The sequence below is a fragment of the Taeniopygia guttata genome, chromosome 5, assembly GCF_048771995.1.
Source record: "Taeniopygia guttata chromosome 5, bTaeGut7.mat, whole genome shotgun sequence".
Classification (NCBI taxonomy): domain Eukaryota; kingdom Metazoa; phylum Chordata; class Aves; order Passeriformes; family Estrildidae; genus Taeniopygia; species Taeniopygia guttata.
The window spans coordinates 37936326-37954751 of NC_133030.1; the positions used below are offsets into that span (position 1 = coordinate 37936326).

Genomic DNA, 18426 nt, shown 5'->3' on the forward strand with positions numbered 1-18426 from the left:
AAAAGAAATAACTTAAAAACTTCTTTGGGTTTGTTTGCTGTAATTAGGCTGTTTTAAAATAGTGTTTTCTGCAGATGTTTAAAGAAAGTAACCTTGTGAATTTAGCAGCCAAATCATGCAGAGCTGTGTTTGAGATGTACCATTCAGTGCTTTGGTAGGCTGACACAGTAACCCTATTGTTACTACTGTGACTGTTCTAAATCTTAAAATGTTGTAAATGTATTTTATACACCTACTGGGAATTAAAGGGAAGCTATTAAAAGTCCATGGATCTATGATAGTGGGCTAGAAACTTTAGTAAGTGGGAAATCCTCAAGGTTTTAGTTAAATGTAGTGTTGTCTCAAATTATTAAATGTTTTTAGAAGCTGTGATAGCAACTAGATGACATTTCACATGCGCCTCAACATTGTTGGCTATTTGATAATTCTCTTTGGGTGTTTTGGGAGAATATTTCAATTGGGAGCACAGCCTGCTTGTGAATTTAGCTTGGCTAATAGACCACTCCTGAATCAGCAGGCTGGTGAAGTATTTTCTTTCTAGTAAATAGAGGAGGAACAAGTAGTACATTCTTCTGCATCTGTTATAAAATTCCGCATTAAGGAAAGGGATATCTACTGTCCTTTATCCAGTAATCTACTTGAAGATACATTAAAAGAGGTGAAAGCTACTGCTCTGTAGCTGATGCATATTAATCCAGTACACTCACTGTGTTTATAAACATGATTCTACATTTATATTTTAGTCTGTGTTCTCTGTGGACGGACAGATGACTGCCCTGAAAAGTATGGAGAAAAAAGGACCTATGTGGAATACAATCTCACTGTTCATTATTATTGTTTGGTAAGTGTATGGTATTGATCTTGGAGTTTTCTGTTTTAACTGAAAATAAAGTGCAACTAGTATTTTATACTCATAACCTGTCCTGTCATTGTAACAATTTTGTTATAAAGTTTGAAATGGGAGCTTTAACTCATAATCTTGAAAGCTTGTACTTGCCAGGTGCAGCAGATGAAATAAGTAAATCTCAACAAGCCTTTATTCAAAGCTAACTTCTGTTCGTGGTCCATTTAAAGGAATTAATTAATTCTCCTAACCTATCATAGCAAATAGCAGTAAAGGTACATGTTAAGACAAAAGGAACAGTTTGCACTTGCATATTGCCGCCTATAATAAAAGTGCAGTTTCAAAATTTGAAATGTGAAAATTCCACCCAGTGTGGAAAGTACAGAAAAGGCTTTTTTCCATTTCACAATATTTCTTGCTGGCTGTGAGCTATTCTCTGACATTACACAGAATATTGTTAACACTTAAGTCCTGATTTTCAGTTAAGTTATACCCTGTTGATCATATTGGTATTGTTTCACTAATTAGCAGAAGTGTATAATTTAACCAAAGCTATGGATATAACCTGCAGCTTTTGTTTTCGCTCTTGACATTATCCAAGATTCATATTCTTAAAGGTATGCTTCAGCTTCCTCTCAAACTCTAAATTTTTGCAGGTCTTCAGAATAACATTACTACTTTACAAGAAAAAAGTCTTTTGTTTGTTAATAAATATAATTTGAATTGTTGTCCCCAGTTTTAAAATGGGTGTCAAGTATCAGAAGTAATATAGGGGGTATGTTTTCTCAACAAGTTCTTTAAAGCGTTGATTGTAGATGGTTTAATAGTTTGGATGCTGAATCCATTGAAAACTAAAGAAAGTGGAGGTTTTCTGAACTTACATAAAGATAGAAAAAATTGTTGTAAAATAAATTTTAAGCAGTTGTAAGAAAATAGAGGCCATTATACCATGTTAGTGGTAATTTTGTCTTCTATATAAGGCCCTATCAAATGATAAGAAAAAATCCTATCCTGATGAACAGGTAGGAAAAGGCATGAGTGCAGTACTGAGCTTTAGGACTCGGATATTTTAACTGCAAAAAGCTCATTGCAATATCTTATTTTTTTTGTCTCTACTTCTATTAAAAATTAGCAAAGTGCTGTGATTTTACTTTAATGTAGTGTATGTTATATAAGAAAAGAGTTCTACGAAGAGGCACATGAGTGACAGTTTAATTACTCTTTACCAAATGTCTCACAGTTGGAAAAATATATTTAATTGGTTTGGGTATGTAATCTTACATTTAGTTGAATAAAATATTGATAAAACTAGTTTAAATGGTACTATATTGAAATTATACAATGAGACTGTAAAGAATATAAACAGCATCAAGTTGTGAAACTCTTCAGTTATTTGAAGATTGTAATGTAGCTGCCTAACTTTAAATTATCTTCAGGCTCTTCTGATTTGCCTAGTTACTTGATTCTGTGTTTATTTAAATCTCCTCTAATGCGAATTACTTTTCCTCTTAGGTGACACTTCAGTACAGTTACTTCCTACTGTGCTTCATTATCGTCACAGCACAATTGTCATTCATATTAACTAAGCTAATTTAATTTTACTTCCTCTGAAGATTTATATGCTGAAAGTAATTGACAATTATCTGAATAGTCTGTATACTTCAAAAAGGAAGACAAATACACTACCTTGGCCCTGCAGTATTATACAATACTCTGATGTTATGAAGTACTTATTTTCATTTTCCTGGTTATTGTCATGCCAGACAAAAATGTGTTGTGTATCAGATTTTTAATCATTAAAATGTTTCCATGTGAGCTTTCTTAGACTAAACTTCTCTCTTGACAAGCACAGTATATGTAATTTTAAATCTTTTGGTTAGGTGGAGATTTTAAAGTACTTAATTTGTTTTTGTAGTTGATGTCAAGTGGCATTTGGCAGAGGGGTGAAGAAGATGAAGGTGTAAATGGATTTTTAATCACAGATATTAGAAAAGAAGTAAAAAGAGCTGCAAAACTGGTAAGAAATGTGTCTTTGGGGTCTTACAAGGGGAAAAAGGCAACCTTTAAGTGCTCTTAGTACCTGCATTTTACATTTAAGTAACAAGTATATTTGTGGATTTGTGGAAGCCACAAGGAAAAAAAATCCCTGTAGGAATTGTAATGATTCACCCTTAAGGAGAAGAAAGCACCTAAGATTTTTGCTCATTGGACAGGAGTGACAAAAGTCAGAGGGTCCACTAAAGGTCAGAAAGTTTTATTAGTCATTTTCACACTTGGCCTGGGCTTTGTTGGGAGTTCCTTTCTGGGGATAGGTTTCTTCACCCCAAAGGTATATTTCTTGCCCTCTGCTCTGGTCAAAGCTTGTTCTTTCTCATGGTGTGTCCATACCAGTAGCCCTTGGTTACCACCAACAGTTCTTCTGTGTTACTGCCAGCAGTCCCTGGTTGGCTCCAGAGCCATGTGGTTATCAGTGTTTGAGACATGCACATTAGCCCCTTGTCTTCTGGGAGTCGAGCTCCAAGGGTTTCACTTTGGACCACTGTTTATAGAGTCACAAGAAGAATGGGCTTTAGTGACAGTAATTTTCCATCCTGACTGCAATTTGAGTTGGTAACTTTCTCTGAATTTTCAGTAACAAATAAACTATTCCACTTGGGTTGTTATTCAGGCAAGAAAAAGAAGTTTGTTATAAAACAGGAGTTCATTAGATACCTGTTAGTTCCTGGCGACAGTGGTGAGCCTCAAGAGAGGCTTAGTCCAGTGCAGTTGGTTCAAGCTGAGGCCTGGTTAATATTTGAGATCACAGTGTGGCCTGGATGCTCCATTACAATTCACCCCACAACTGAAGTCAGCTTCCCTGGGCCTCTAGAGTTTGCAACTATTGTTATTCCTTGGGTAAGTTGCAGATAAATAAGAGTGAATTAAACTTTCATAATATCTCATGACATTGTGCTGAGCTTGAAGCTAAGAGTAAATAATTTATAGATGCCTATATATAAATATATATATGTGTATGCCTATTATAGCTATATAAGCTGTAGGTAATGGTAAAATAACTTGTATGTTATCTTACATGTTACAAAACAGTATGCATATAAACCAATACGTAAAGTTTGGGAAATAATTGCATATGTTTACTCTTTGTAACAGAGCTAAATCACATTAGTCTTGCTGCAGTTTTAACCTACTAGCTACTATTCTTATGCTTTTTGTAACTTATTCCTGTAATTTTACTTGTATTTAAAATGTTAATATTCTGTTTCCAAAACAAATTATTTCTAGAAATGTAATATCTGTAAGAAAAAGGGAGCTTCAATTGGATGTGTAACTCCTAAATGCAAACGAAGTTATCATTTTCCTTGTGGGTTACAAAGGCAATGCATTTTCCAGTTTATGGAAGACTTCAGGTGAGTTTTGGGGCTTTGTTGTTTTTCCATTTTCAATTTATTATATTTATACAGGAGGTGACATGGGTTTCTTTCATGGCTTGTTATTGGATAGGCTGATAGTTGCAAATGACATCAGATTATCTAGGAAACAAATAGCTGATTTGTGGAAGACATGAAAGTCAAACAGTTAGATTGTGTACCTAATATTTATAAACTCAATTCTCAACACTTTTAAGTACATGACTTTATGCTTATACAAGTAGTTAAGTTGTTTATAAAATTGAGCAGTAAATTCTGAACTCTGAAATAAACGGCATAATGGTCGATTTGGGTTTGTTTGCCTGTCTCCTGTGCCTTTGTTGAAGTGGCAGAGATTTGGCTACCCGTATCTCTCAGCAGTCAAAACACAGTATCTGCCATTTTGCTGTGTTTCCAAGTTTATTAGAGATGGACTGCAGGGGAAATGGCTTAATATCAAAAGTCAAAAAAATGTTTTCTTTTACTGTCATCTGTCTGGCATCTTGGCTGTAGTCAATAATCTTGCGTGCATTATCCTTGTTGTGAGTTGAGTTTGTAGGGTGGATAGCTTGAAGTCTGGCAGGCACTTAATACAAAACAACTTGAATTATCTCAAGTATGTGTAAGGATGAGGCATTTTCAGAAAGGTTTGTTCTAGAGCTGCATTTCCTGGATGTCATGGTATGGAATATCCCTTAGGTCAGTAGGAATTAGCCATCCCAGTTGTCACCTCCCAGTTCCTTGTGTGTCCCTAGCTTGCTCAGTGGTGGGGAGGGTTGAGAAACAGAAAAGATCTGGACTCCGTTCAAGATCTGCTCAGATGTTTTAGCTAAACATCACTGTGTTATCAACACTGATTTCTTTACAAATTCAAATCACCATACAAGCTACTATTAAGAAATTTAACTCTAGCCTAGCCAAAACCAGTATGTCTGCATTTTTAGCTTGTTGCATAGCACTTACTCATGAGAAATTGATTAATTAATTAATTTTGCGGTCTTCAAATTTTATGAAGAAGGTTCTTAAAATGTTGTTTTGTTAACGGAACCATAAATTACTCATTTTAGATCTTACTGTTGGGAACATAGACCAGTCCAAGAGTTTATGGATAAAGAACATACAGGAGCTTCACAGTGCACAATATGCCTGGATTTGGTTGAACATCTTCCAGTGTTTGCTGTATTGAAAAGTCCTTGCTGTAAAAATGCTTGGTTTCACCGAGAATGCTTGCAGGTAATACAGGTTCTCCCTTTCAGTCTTTCTGCATCCATGGAGATCACATTTCTGTTTTAAAATGATGGAACAATTGCTTACTGTTAAGTGTAGGTAGTACATATGAAGTATACTGTGTTTGAAGAACAGTGCTAAAATTGCATTATGAACATAAAATGATTTTGAGGTTTTAATGCTATTAATTTTTCTCCCCCTGTGGCCCCTCCATGTTTCTGCATGTATGATATATACTTCATGTCTTTGGTACTTTCAGGAACTGAATTTCAACAAGCTTCTTGCAAGTCATTATGTGCAGAATCTGAAAATGTAATTTATCGATCAGTTCTCTTTGGCTAAATCCAGGACCAGAAAAAATTACAGCATTCTTTTTGTAAATTTATGCTGGATTTGGAGAAGTTGACTGAAGAGGATGGTGCTTTCATTTATGAACCTCATTCTAGCATGTGAGCTCTTTCCTTTAAAGGAAGAGAAAATCCTTGCCATTTGCTTTAATGTCAAGTCACATCATGATTGATACCATCTTAAATTACCCATGTCAGGACAGCATCTATGAATGTAATGTGTCTGAATATTAAGACATAATTTATTGTCATCTTAAGGATGGTAGTAATTCAATAATTGGTCTGGTTTCTTTGTTGTGTTTTTTTTTTTTTCTTGGCACAGTATCAAGCTTTGAGTGCTGGGATATTTTTCTTTAGGTGCACAGTATGTAATAACAAGGAGAAATTTCAAAAAGAAATGTTGAGAATGGGCATACACATTCCAGAAAAGTAAGTAATTTTGTTAAGGATTACTCTTACATGAAAACTTTGATAAGCTGTTATAAACATTTATTTTATTCCTAAGAACTTCAGCTATTAATATGTGAAATGTTGGTTCTACCTTCAGTTGTAGAATTGTTCAGCTTGGTAAGGAGTAGCCTACTTCCTTTTAATATGCATAAAAATTTGCAAAGGTGAAATCAGTTATATCAAACACAAAACAGAAAGCTCTGAGAAGTCATTTTTAATGCCATGATTCAGCTTAAATTCTAAACCTAATTAGAAGATAAAGGCACTTCCTAAATGCAATATTTTTTCCTCAATGTAGAGATTGCTAAGAAGTGTATTTTTTAAGTCCAGGTTTTAATTATCTGAATTTCTGTCAAGACAGAATTGTAATTGGCTGATTACTCAGCCATACAGCTCCTATCTTCTGCTCTGTCACTGAAGTCATACGAAAAATAATAAATACTTGAAATCAAAGCAACTTTATGCAAGAGAAAGTCTGTGTTTTATAGTATTATTTCAGTTATTAGCATTTTCTTCCCCCTTCCCCCTGTTACCTAGAACCCCTGTCTGTTACCTAGAATATGACATGATTGATATATTCATATGTTTTTTGCATATATCTTTTTCAAAATACAGAGTAACCCATTGAAACAATCAGAAATAGATTTCTGATATCCAATCTTATGCCTTGTTTACAGGGATGCATCTTGGGAACTTGAAGAAAATGCATATCAAGACTTACTGCATTGTTATCAACACTGTGATGTTAAAAAATGTCTTTGCAAGAAAGGAAGAGACTATAATGAACCTGATAGGTATGATAGAATGGGTTTTTTGACATATTTTTCATTCTTATTTATAATTTCTATTTATGTAAATATTTTGGTATTTTTTGGCATCCTGTTTTAATGTCAAGCCAACACACTGTCTAGACAGTATGTTTGTTTTACTCAATATAATCATATTTCAATACTAAATTTCTCTATCTTGATCTCCTTGTGAAAGCCATGAAAACCAAATTTAAGGGATTGTCAGTTACCTTGTCCTCATTTTATAAAGAATGAAGAAGAATTTGTGCATCAACACAGTACATACCTAAATTAATGTTGTGTATATATCATTCAGAGTTCAATTCAGCAATTTATTAAGTGTTAAAATACTTACAGCCTTTACAAGAAGTTATTGTTAAAGTACTAGACTTAGGTCAGTAGTTTGAATGTTTCCCTAGAGAGCTCTCCTTTAAAAGAATTGCTATTTGGAAAAGCTGACTGGTGGATACCCATAAAACACAGTGGAGTTTGCTGACTAGCAGGATGAGAAGAAAATAGTGCCTGCAATCTGTTGACTTCAGGACAGAGGAGTACTAATAGTCTCATTCAATGCAAGGTGCTGGAACATGAGTAGCTTTTTTTTCTTGTTGCAGGCACTTATGAGTACATCTTCTGTGAAGAAAGTTCCTTGATTAGAATCAGTTCTACCAGACTGATAAAATTATGCTTTGTTGGTTTAGTGTCAGGATTGCATTTACTATTGATTAGTCTTTGTTTAAACTAGCCTCATTCTTCTAGCTGATTCTAAATACCTAAGTTTTTCATTTTAGTAAATGGGAAATAAAGCGTTGCCAGTACTGCGGTTCTCGTGGGACTCATTTGGCCTGTTCATCCATGAAGTCATGGGAGCAAAACTGGGAGTGCATGGAATGCAGAAGTATCTTTGCAAAATCAGGTGAAGTTATGGATGTGACAGTGATTTCTTAAATTATAACTTCAGGTTATGTAAGCATACTTTACAACTAGCAAATTCATTAAATTAATGTAATGTAATCATACAGGGAAGTATAGCAAACAGAAAAAGCGTGCTTTGGCTACCTCTGAAAAGACAAATGGAACAACTTGTTTGCTGGAAGAGCCACCTCTGAAGTCCCCTCGGCAGTCATCTGGATCTCCACGCAGTTTTCTACTCCAGTGTGTAATTTTCTGTTTTCTCACAGAAATTGATCATTGCCATAAGATAATACTTGAGCATGAGGAAATGATGGCTTATTCCATAGGAAAAACGTACATAAAATTGCAAATCAAGTAAAATTGGAATAAAATTTAGTGACTGAAGTTTTCCAAGTAAGCGATGAGCTCTGGAAATTTGCTCTAGTTACTTGGATTTGGTGGCATGTAAACCACTTTTTTAGTTAGGTAAAGATAGATCCTTGTTAAAGGAACTTTTAACGATTTTGTGGTAACTTAAGAATATACAAGTGGCAAAGCTTTAAGTTTGCTTATTGGTATTTTTTCCATTTTAATAGTGTTCTAGAAGTCTAACTTGAAGATAGATGTTCATAATAATGTTTTCCTCTGCTGTAATAAAAACCTTTCAAGTTTGTGGAAACGAATATTTTTAGTTTTTACTTGTGTCAGTCAGGATTTTCATCTGGTGTATGAGATGCAACTAAAAACATATCCTAAGAGCACAACGTAATAAAATACAGAATCGTTATTTTCAAAACTGTAGTTCTGACACTGCTGGACTTCTTGGAAATGAAGATACAAATGAGATTCAGTACTGATTTAGGGGGAAACTACTGCTACCTTGAAATAGGAAGTGTTCATTCATTCTTCAGTTGTATCTTCTTAAAATACTGTTTTGGCTTATAGATCACCAAAGATAATGTGCCAGAACTTGTCACCTTGCTCACACCTAGAACAGCCAGCATCCAACAGAGTGACAATGTCCCTATCTCCAGTGATGTCAAAGAGGAACTGGTCCCTGAGGTACAAGTATTTATTCTGTTTTTCTTATTTGGAAGAGTAATCTAGCACATGACTTTTTACTGTATTTCCTACAGACTACGCAAGGGGGGAGGATCTCTGTGTGTGTTTGTATGAAATCTTTGATAGGCTAAGTATATACAGTATCCATATGTATTTGTGTATATATGCAGTATATATTATATACTGCATATATACAGACTTATATATTTCTCTGTGTGAATGTATACAGTCTGCATATATATTTGTGTGTATATATGTATATAGACACTGCAAAAATGAGTATACATATAAAACCAGAAGTCATAGCTTGAGAAAGGCTTCTGCTGTTTGCAGAATGCTAGAGGGGTATGAGGGGAAAAGAATGAAACCTACTGAGAGTTTTTAGGTTAGGTAGCATGGGAATCAAACTCCAGAAATGCATGTTTGTCCTTACTGATGCATGGCTAAACATTCTTTAGAAAATAGGGAATAAAAAAAATCCTAATTGCTTTCTTCTAATTAGACAGGTCCTAAATTTTTAATGTTTTTGTATTTGTACCTTATGAATAGTTAATGACTGTACTAAAGTCAGTGCTAAAACAACATGTTTTAATATAGAATATTCAGTGTGAGGATATACAATTCATTATCTTCTTCTGAGTAGTTAATTTATGGATTCTACCTGATGTGCTACAAATTCTGATTTCTAGTAAATACAGTATTTGAGATAGTTTTGGTTGGAAGCTAGTAAAGAAAAGATCTTGTTTTTTTAAAGGAGAATTTTCTTCCTACTCAAATATACCTTTTTTTGTTATAGTGACAACAGTTGTTCTAATTTGGTTGCAAAACATCTGTAACACAAAACGATAAACTTCAATTTCTCACTTGTTTCACGTTGTTTACATGTCAACTCTTGTGATAATTGTTTGGCACTGTGATGGAGTCACTGAATTAAGAAAATCAATATTTGATTTATGCTAGGGTAATTATTTCTACCTCCTTTTTTCAGTTCTTAGAGGTATTTTAAAACTTGCCACTACAGTGTTAAAATTTTTTAAATACATACAAAATGTTTTACTGATATAATTCAGGCAATACCTGAATGTGCCACAGTATTTAAAGAAGTGTTCTTCTTAATAGATTATTTAAATGTTTTTTGTTGTTAATTATGAATCATAGATTTCATCTGAAAATACATGCAATTTTCTTGTAGGCATTTAAGACAGCAAAGAAAGGAAGTTTCTAATATACTGAAGGAGTTAAAGGTCCAAGTTAAAACAAAAGCAACAAGACTTAACATCAATGCAGAAAATTGTTGGAGTAGTGCTTTAAAAGGATTTAGACAGCGCATCTTCAGTCCTACAAACACTATTGAAGTAAATTTCTCAAACTGCAAAAATAGATCAAAGACAAATACTTCTGCTGTATCAAAACACCATTTCTTCCAGTTGTTAATGCTTCACCTTCAGAATTCGTCATTGTTTGAGGGCTCTTCTGGAAAGAACTTGTCCTTTGATTTTCAAGGTAATTGGTTGCTTTGTTCAAAACCAAATTGGGAAGTATATAACTTAAAATATTTTTTAATATTCAGCCAGTATGAGTGTCAGTTCACAAGTATAGTCCTAAAGGATAAAAATTGGGGATTGATTTTTTTATTTTTTCAATTCTGAAGAGGAATGGTGTGTGGATATGTAATTTTGAAAATTTGGGTTAGTTGGAAATGTTGATGACAACCATGAAAAAACAGCATATAATTAGAATTTTGAGAACTTTTTAATTAGCGTATTTGTTTTCTTTAAGTGAATTTCTTTCTGACTTACTTTCTCTGCTAATTATTTTCCTTTCCTCCAATTTCTAGAGCATTATTTCTCATAGTGTGTTTCCAAAAGACCCCAAGTTAGCTTCTTTGAGTTCTTATGCTTCAGAATTAAATATACATTTAAGAGGAAGAGGAAGTTACATCTCCCAAACGTTAATAGTGGCTGAAGAGTTGGTGTAAAAGAATGTGATATTCCTATGTAAAAATATGGTATTATAGTTTGAACTGTCAGAAGATAGCAAAAGTCATTAAGAAAAAACAGCACTAGGACATTTTATATTAAAAAATGAGGATCAGAAATAATTTCTATGCATCTAAATAAATATATTGTTTTATTTGCAGCTGTAAAAGAAAATCTTTATTTTGAAGCTGGTAAAATGATTGCTGTTTCTCTGGTTCACGGTGGTCCACCTCCTGGTTTCTTTTCTAAAACACTGTTCAGTTGTCTTGTCTATGGTCCAGAGAATGTGAAGCCAGCTTTGGAAGATGTTGCTGATGTTGATGTAGCACAAACAATAAAAATGGTAATGTGCAATAAGTTTGATTTTATTTCTTGTTCAAGACTATATTTGGACTTAAAGAAGGACTTATTAAATATAAATTTTGTTGAAATTAAAAGGTTTATTTTTCACATATACGTATACACACATGTAGTAAACAAGTGCCTAAATTATCTTTTTATGCAGATAAAATATGCAAATAGTCTGTCCAGCCTACAGTCTACACTACAAGACTGCTGTGAATGCCTCGCTGCTGCTGGATGTTTAAGACCTGTAACAGCTTTGTGTGATAAGAACATGCTGGTGAATGACATACTGATCTATCATGTAATCAAGAGAATTGCTTTACCCTTAGAAAGGTTTGTTTTGCTTGAGTTTTTAAACTTCTTAGTTTTTTTCCTCACTGCAGCTCTAAATAATATGTTGCTAAAACTAGCTTTTAGGTATTTTTACTTATTCTCCATTTAAACCACTAAAGTGTACTGTAACTTTCAGTTGATTTAAGTAACAACTGTTAACTAAGTAGTTAAACCAAAAAATTTATTTCTCTACATATCTGCTCTGACTTCTCCTTGGCCACATTACATTCCCTTTTCAACCTTATGAAGAAGGCAGAATAACAGTTTTTAAACTAAGGCATCACGAAGACCTTTGCACTGTAAAATTCTCTAGCATATGTTCAATTCCAATTCAGAATTGCTCAAATTTAGAATCTTTATGTTTTAGAAATGTTTAGCATATGTTTAGAATTCAAATGAGTTTTCTAGAGTTCTAATCAGGGAGTTTGTGTGTGCTATTAGGAGTGCAATACTGTCAGAAGTGTAAGTTGGCCTGCTTAGAACATAAGCACTGCATTGATGTTTCTGTGAGGTAGTGATGACCTCATTAGCTGGAAAAGTTGTGGCTCTTGACTGTTCTTTGTTGGTCTCTGGCCTTACTTCCAATTCACATTCTTCATCTACTCAGTAAAAATTTATTGGGTGCTAATTTTTCCAACAAGCACAGCCTGATTTAAACTTCACATATAGTATTACCTCTGACAATTTTATTAACTCTGTCTCGAAGAGCTATGAAAACTGATTATTTAAGTGAGGAATTTTTAAACGAAGGTCAGAAGAATTTAGTCCTTCAGTTCAAGACCCTCTGGCATGTTTTAACAATCTATATAATATTTTAAAATTAGTGAGTTAAAAAGTAAAACATAATAATTAGTGTATTTAAACAAATGCACTAATTTAAACATGTAAACATTAAGTTAACTTAAAAACTTAAGCATTTAAACACCATGAGGTAGTGGAGTTTTGTGCTTTTGGGAGATGGGCTTAAGATGGGCATAAGAGAGTAGAACAAGAAATTACTTGTCGCTATAAAGGACTGAGTAACTAGAAAGTTGGTTATTTTAGCTGTTAAATGTTCTACGCCACTGGGCACTACTGAAAAGAGCCTGTCTCTGACCGCCTTGCACATCCTCTTCAGATATTTTTACATGTTGAAATTCCACCTGAACCTTCTTTAGGCTGAAGAGTCCCAGCTCTCTCAGCCTCTTCTCAAAGGGTTATGCTGTAGTCCCTTAATCATCGTAGTCATTCTTTGCCAGAACCTGGCACTGGACACAGCACTTAGTGTGGCATTACTGCTGCTAAGCAGAGGAAAAAGATCACCTCCCTTGAGCTGCTGGCAATACAGTTCCTAGTACAGCCCAGGATGGTGCTGTTTGCATTTGTCACAGGCAGAAATAACAGCATATAGGCACATGCAAACTTGCAAAAGCCAAGCAAAGGCTATCTTTTAAGACAACTAATTTTGTCTATGGACAAGGAATTTAAGCTGTTTTCCAAAGGGTTATTTGTAAGAAAGAGAATTGCTATGTTTTCTTACTAAACTTAAAAGTGTATACCTTGTACATACAGTCAAGTACCAGGAAATAAGGTTAATTTCCATATACCAGTGATATTTCTTTCATTTCCCCAAAAAGCTCTACAGAAACATTTAGATTGTTAAAATGAGAGTTAAATGCATTTCCCGAGATGAAACAGGACTACTGTGTAACCTTCTACACATGATTTGGAAAGTGGTGTTGGGGAAGGTTTTTTATATACTATCTTGCAGCTTTATAAAATGCAGAGTTCTGATGCATGCTCATTTTTTTTTATCCCCCCTCTCCTAGTTTTAGGCAGGGTTTGAAAACACTTGGTGTTCTAGAGAAAATGCAAAAGCACCCACATGTGTTCTCTAGCATATTTTGCCACAAACCTGACAGACTTTCAGCGGAAACTGTTTGCGATCTCTTTACAATCCATTCCTCATCAGACGAAGGTGCTGATTTTTGGATGGGCTATCTGCAAGATGTGGAAAGTAAGTTTTGGTTGGGTTTTTTTTTAATAATGAAAAATCTTCTCCTTCTCTGTCTAGGTTATTCAGTTGCCTGGTATACATACAGAATTTGATTTTTAGATTTCAGTGATGTAAATAAATCAAAGTTTTGTTGTCACTATCAGTTCCTATTTGTTCCTTCTTCCCCCTTTTTCTTACTAATTAGAATTTCTGAAACTGTTGCCCAAACCTTTAGAGTGATAAATATCTGAAAGATTTGCTCTAAGATTACTGTGAATTAAAAAATAAAAATCCAACACACAACCGAAGTGATACAGAAAAATCCTCTATTAGATAGATTGTCTGAAGTCTTGAAAGACCACTGTTTTCTATCTTTTCCTTGCAGAAAAGATTTTTGTATTCACTTAAGATTTTTCAGAACTAACTGAAGTGGGTTTTTCTTGCTAAACTTTTTCTTAGGTAGCCATATAGCTGCATATTTATTCACCACATTGATTTGATTTCATATGGGGGTTTCTTTCCTCTTGGCACTTAACATGCGGGGTAATGGTTTATGTGTAATAGACACTCCGTGATAAAACTTAATCCTTTTCTTTTAGGTGGTGACTCCCTAGTGACATTGGAGGATATTCTGCTTTTTGTAACAGGCTCCTATTACATACCATCTGTTGGTTTTGATCCTGAACCTACTCTTAAATTTTTGCGTATAAGGTATCCCATTGGAAACAGACTTCTTAATTGCTTAGAACTTCCTATAACAAAGACATATCAGCAGTTCAAAAATAAAATGGAGCTCACCATCAGAAACACACTAAGGGTTGAAAGGGAGTATTTTTGCTATTAAACTGAATGTTGTAAATTTGAGTTTTCTGTGGGAACATCTGCTTTCAGTTCGCTACTGTATTTTTGGACAATGTGCTTTTAGTATTTTCTAACCTTTCCTCCAAAATTATGCTAAAAGTTGTAATGTTATGAGATGGAAAACAATTTTCAAATGAAAAAAACTTTATCTCCTGAATAATTTTTTTTGAAGTTGACTTTAAGAGTCCTACATCTCTTGCAGAAGTAGTTTAAATGTCAGCTTTTGCTGTAGACAGGTATGAAATGTTACCACACTCTGTAACAGGTAAGTATGTGGATTGTATCAAATACTTAGGTAACTTATTTATCAAAAACAAACCAAGTACATTTTGAAGATAATTGCTGAAGAGCATTGTCTTGCATAAAACTGTGATGCAGTTTTTCAGTTCTATGTGTATTTTTTCAGTAATTGTTTTGTATTGATTCATTTACATTCTGATGGTTCATAAAAACCTAGGAAAATCAAAATACTTGTAGATTTATGGTCATTGTGGCTAGTGCATTGAAGGTCTGGAGAAAACAGGTAAAATAATACAGCATAAGAACAAAATTCAGTTGAACTTGTGTCTGTTTTTAAACAAAATTTTTGACATTTGCACATTTCTGCATTCTACTGTCATACATTAATTTTTAATTACTCATAGAGTCAAAATAGTAAAAACCAGAAGGAAATATTGAACATGCAACAATAAGTGGTCTTTCAAAGGGAAATATAGGAGTTGGACTTAATGTTGAGTGTGAAAGAATAAAAGTTCATTGCTCATTAAAGCATGTTAACTTGTCTTCCATTAAAGTATTTTCATTTGACCATGCACTAAAACTCTCTGTTAAATTAAAGGCAGTCTACTATCAAGCTTGTCTTGGCCTGACACTTTTCTAGCTTTGATTCTAAATTCTTCCAGTTCAGTTGTAGGCACATTCTGGACACTGTATAAAATTTATCTTAGTGCTCCAGTAATTTGTGCAAATGGCTGGGCTATTAAGCTGTAAAATATAAGTAGTGAAATTCCTATAGAGCAACACTTTAATGTTGCTAATGCTAAAATTATGACATTAAAAGGACATTTAAATACGTTCTTTTTAAATGTATGCTGCTCTCTGTTTTGAAATTATACTATTTCCTTCTGTTAGTTTTGACCACCTGTGCTATATGTCCTTAATGTAAGCTGTGCTATAGTTGTAATATAGATACATATGTATCTCTATGTGTCTATGTGTATGCACATTCTTCAAAGTATTGGAAAGTAATCATACACTTTTATTAATGTAGCTTGGTTTGAATTGAAAATATAAGCAGGATTGCTTTACATTTGAATTCCTTGGAAGGAAGTATATCCACAGTAATTATAAATTGATAGGTGCTTCTGAAAAAATAATAGAAAGTCTAAGGAAATCATTGCAAGTCTTTGATCAGACATTTCTCATTACTAATGCCTAAAACAATCCAATCTCATCAGTCTTGTCATAATAAATTTAAGAATATTAGAAATTAAGACAGGATTAACAGTAGGTTCTGCTTGTTGGCCAAAAACATATTCAAGTTTCCATTAAAATAAACATATCATCTCTTGGAAAATGTAATTTTACTTGTTTACATACTAAGTATTTTCTCAGTGTCTTCTGTTCTCCAGTAATATTGTGTGTTTCTGATCTTTGCATAATTTTTGACTCTCATTCTGCCAATAAATTCTTTGTATTCTTAGCCTTCACATTATAGGAAGAGTGGTTGGGTACAAATTTGTTTACATGATAAGGATTCATATTGTATGTTTGTGTTTTAAAAATATAATGAGTTTCCTGCAGAAATAATGTTATACTTTAAAAATTAGTGGAGTATTTGTTTTTCTTGCCTAGCTAATGATAAATGTGTTCTGTAATGTTATTCTTCCATTTGAGAATTACAGATTTTACAAAAGTAGCAAGCAGTGTGAGTAATTTTCAAGGACGAGGACTTTTGGTACCTGCAGGGACAAGAGAAATTGTTCAAAATCTGGAACCAAATAAACAGCATTTTAAAAACTTCAATGGAGAAAGAAATAATAAAACAATGTGAACATAAGTCTTCAAAATATACCTGAGATTATAGAGTTCACGTCTTTTACTGCTGAATACTTTTGAACTCAGCAGTTAAAAGGCTTTTATATAAAGGTAGAACTAACCTATATGCCAGGTGTAAAAAATATCAACTTTAAAACTATCTGCTATACAATGCTATATCCAAACACTGAATTTGTAAAATGAGTAAAAACATAGCATGTAATATTGCTTGAAAGGGTTTTTCTTGCACAGATTTTGTTCCCATTGTGTAATACTGACATGTACCTGTTCAGGACAAGTTGTCTTTTCCTTTTCTGTTGATTTGATCAGCTCTATCTAGACAGTCCAATATAATACTTCATATGTTCAAGTTGTATTCCTGAATGGTGCTATGGAAAGGAATTTTCTCATATTCAGCATTTATTTGTATAGACCAGTCACAAATTTGAACTGTTCATTAGAATTCCATTGAATAAGCTAACTTCCAGGCAGAATTGCCTGCCTTGTCTTGACATTGTAAGAGCAATTTATATAGCTGTAAGGACCCTAGTTTTTTTATTGTTGTAGCAGATCACTGAAATGCAATATTATGGGGTAGTTTTCATTTTACATAAACATAGCCTGAGGCACACCTGAAAGCAGGCTGCTTACTTTCAGTATTTCTGTAACACAGGGAGAATAACTGTGTGTGGATCAGTTGTGTATTAAATATATTCTTATAGAAACTGCATCTTTTATAAGATTTGTCAGCATCATGAAAGAACTTATTGCAGTCCTTTTTGTGTTTGGCCAAAAAACTTCAGCCCACAGTTTCTGCATCAAACAGTTTCAATCTGGAATTGGCACATCAAATAAGCTATAATTTTCTACTAAATGGTAATATATTTATATTAGTGGTCTTAATATGGTCTCCTTAATGTAGATGTAACAAAAAACACCATCAAGTATTTTACCTCTCTGTTTGAAAAACCAAGGAATAAGAAATTTGTGACTTGCTTTTTTACCCACTCAGAGGATGCTTGTCATAAAAAGCTGTTAGCTTTTTTAGCTGAATGAAGAGTGAAATATAGTCCAAAGGAGAAAAAATTTGTTCATACAAAAAGTCTAAACCATTGTGTGCTGTACCTTTGATTATTTTCATTAACATGATATGTCCTGGAATTTGAAAACATGAGAATTTTGAGAGTATTAGTTATTAATTCACACTCACATTCTGCAGATGCATTTTGAAAATAGTATCCAAAAAATTAAAATAGAAGTCTACAAACTATGACTTTCAAGTATATTTTGAATCTATTTTATATGATAAAACATGTTTAAAGCTCAAACTTTACTGTTTCTTACCTAAGGGAATCACTAATAAGAAAAAAGAAAAATTAAAATATGATTTTGGAGCATCAAAGCATATATATATACAGAAAGTAATTTTCAAAATGTTAATGATTTTTAAAAAGCTACACTCTAACCCTCTGATTTTTGTATTACATAAGTAATGTTATTTTTAAAGTTAAGGTATTTAGAATGTTATGCAATCCAATGTAATTTTGTAAATTTTTCTAGCTCTAACTTGAACTCTGCAGGATCAGTGCCTAAACTGTTGCATCTTGAAGCAACGTTTCGTAGCATCAGTGTTGAAATAATCAGTAATTATGGGAAATACCGTGTATATGTCCAAAGTGCAATAAAAGGTTAACTATGTAGCTTCCGTGTTTTTATTTTGTTGATTTATGTATTTTTAGCTCTAGAAGTGTTATCACTATTTTCTGTAGTTTCGTTTGTGTAGATTTACATAAAGGTGTACATGGCATGTTTATCCGTTGTGTCCAGAGCTGAGCCGGACAAGGCCGCTCTTTCCCCGTGGGATTGCTGTGAGGGCA

General features: G+C 33.5%; 1 protein-coding gene across 2 annotated transcripts in view; it reads left to right on the plus strand.

Moving 5' to 3' along the window:
- Nucleotides 1–18249, plus strand: part of G2E3 (G2/M-phase specific E3 ubiquitin protein ligase) — a 136503-nt gene extending 118254 nt beyond the window's left edge. Inside the window, exons 3-16 of one of the 2 annotated variants that reach the window (XM_072930187.1) lie at nt 744–841; nt 2760–2861; nt 4127–4251; nt 5319–5484; nt 6148–6254; nt 6953–7069; nt 7855–7979; nt 8086–8218; nt 8903–9019; nt 10212–10522; nt 11160–11341; nt 11504–11676; nt 13485–13672; nt 14251–16430. In XM_072930187.1, coding sequence (XP_072786288.1) covers nt 744–841; nt 2760–2861; nt 4127–4251; nt 5319–5484; nt 6148–6254; nt 6953–7069; nt 7855–7979; nt 8086–8218; nt 8903–9019; nt 10212–10522; nt 11160–11341; nt 11504–11676; nt 13485–13672; nt 14251–14495 — 2189 coding nt within the window. In that variant the 3' untranslated portion in view covers nt 14496–16430. Of the gene's footprint in view, nt 1–743; nt 842–2759; nt 2862–4126; nt 4252–5318; nt 5485–6147; nt 6255–6952; nt 7070–7854; nt 7980–8085; nt 8219–8902; nt 9020–10211; nt 10523–11159; nt 11342–11503; nt 11677–13484; nt 13673–14250 lie in introns of both variants that reach the window. The other variant, XM_012574038.5, reaches the window with a different exon arrangement.
- The last annotated feature ends 177 nt before the right edge of the window (nt 18250–18426 follow it).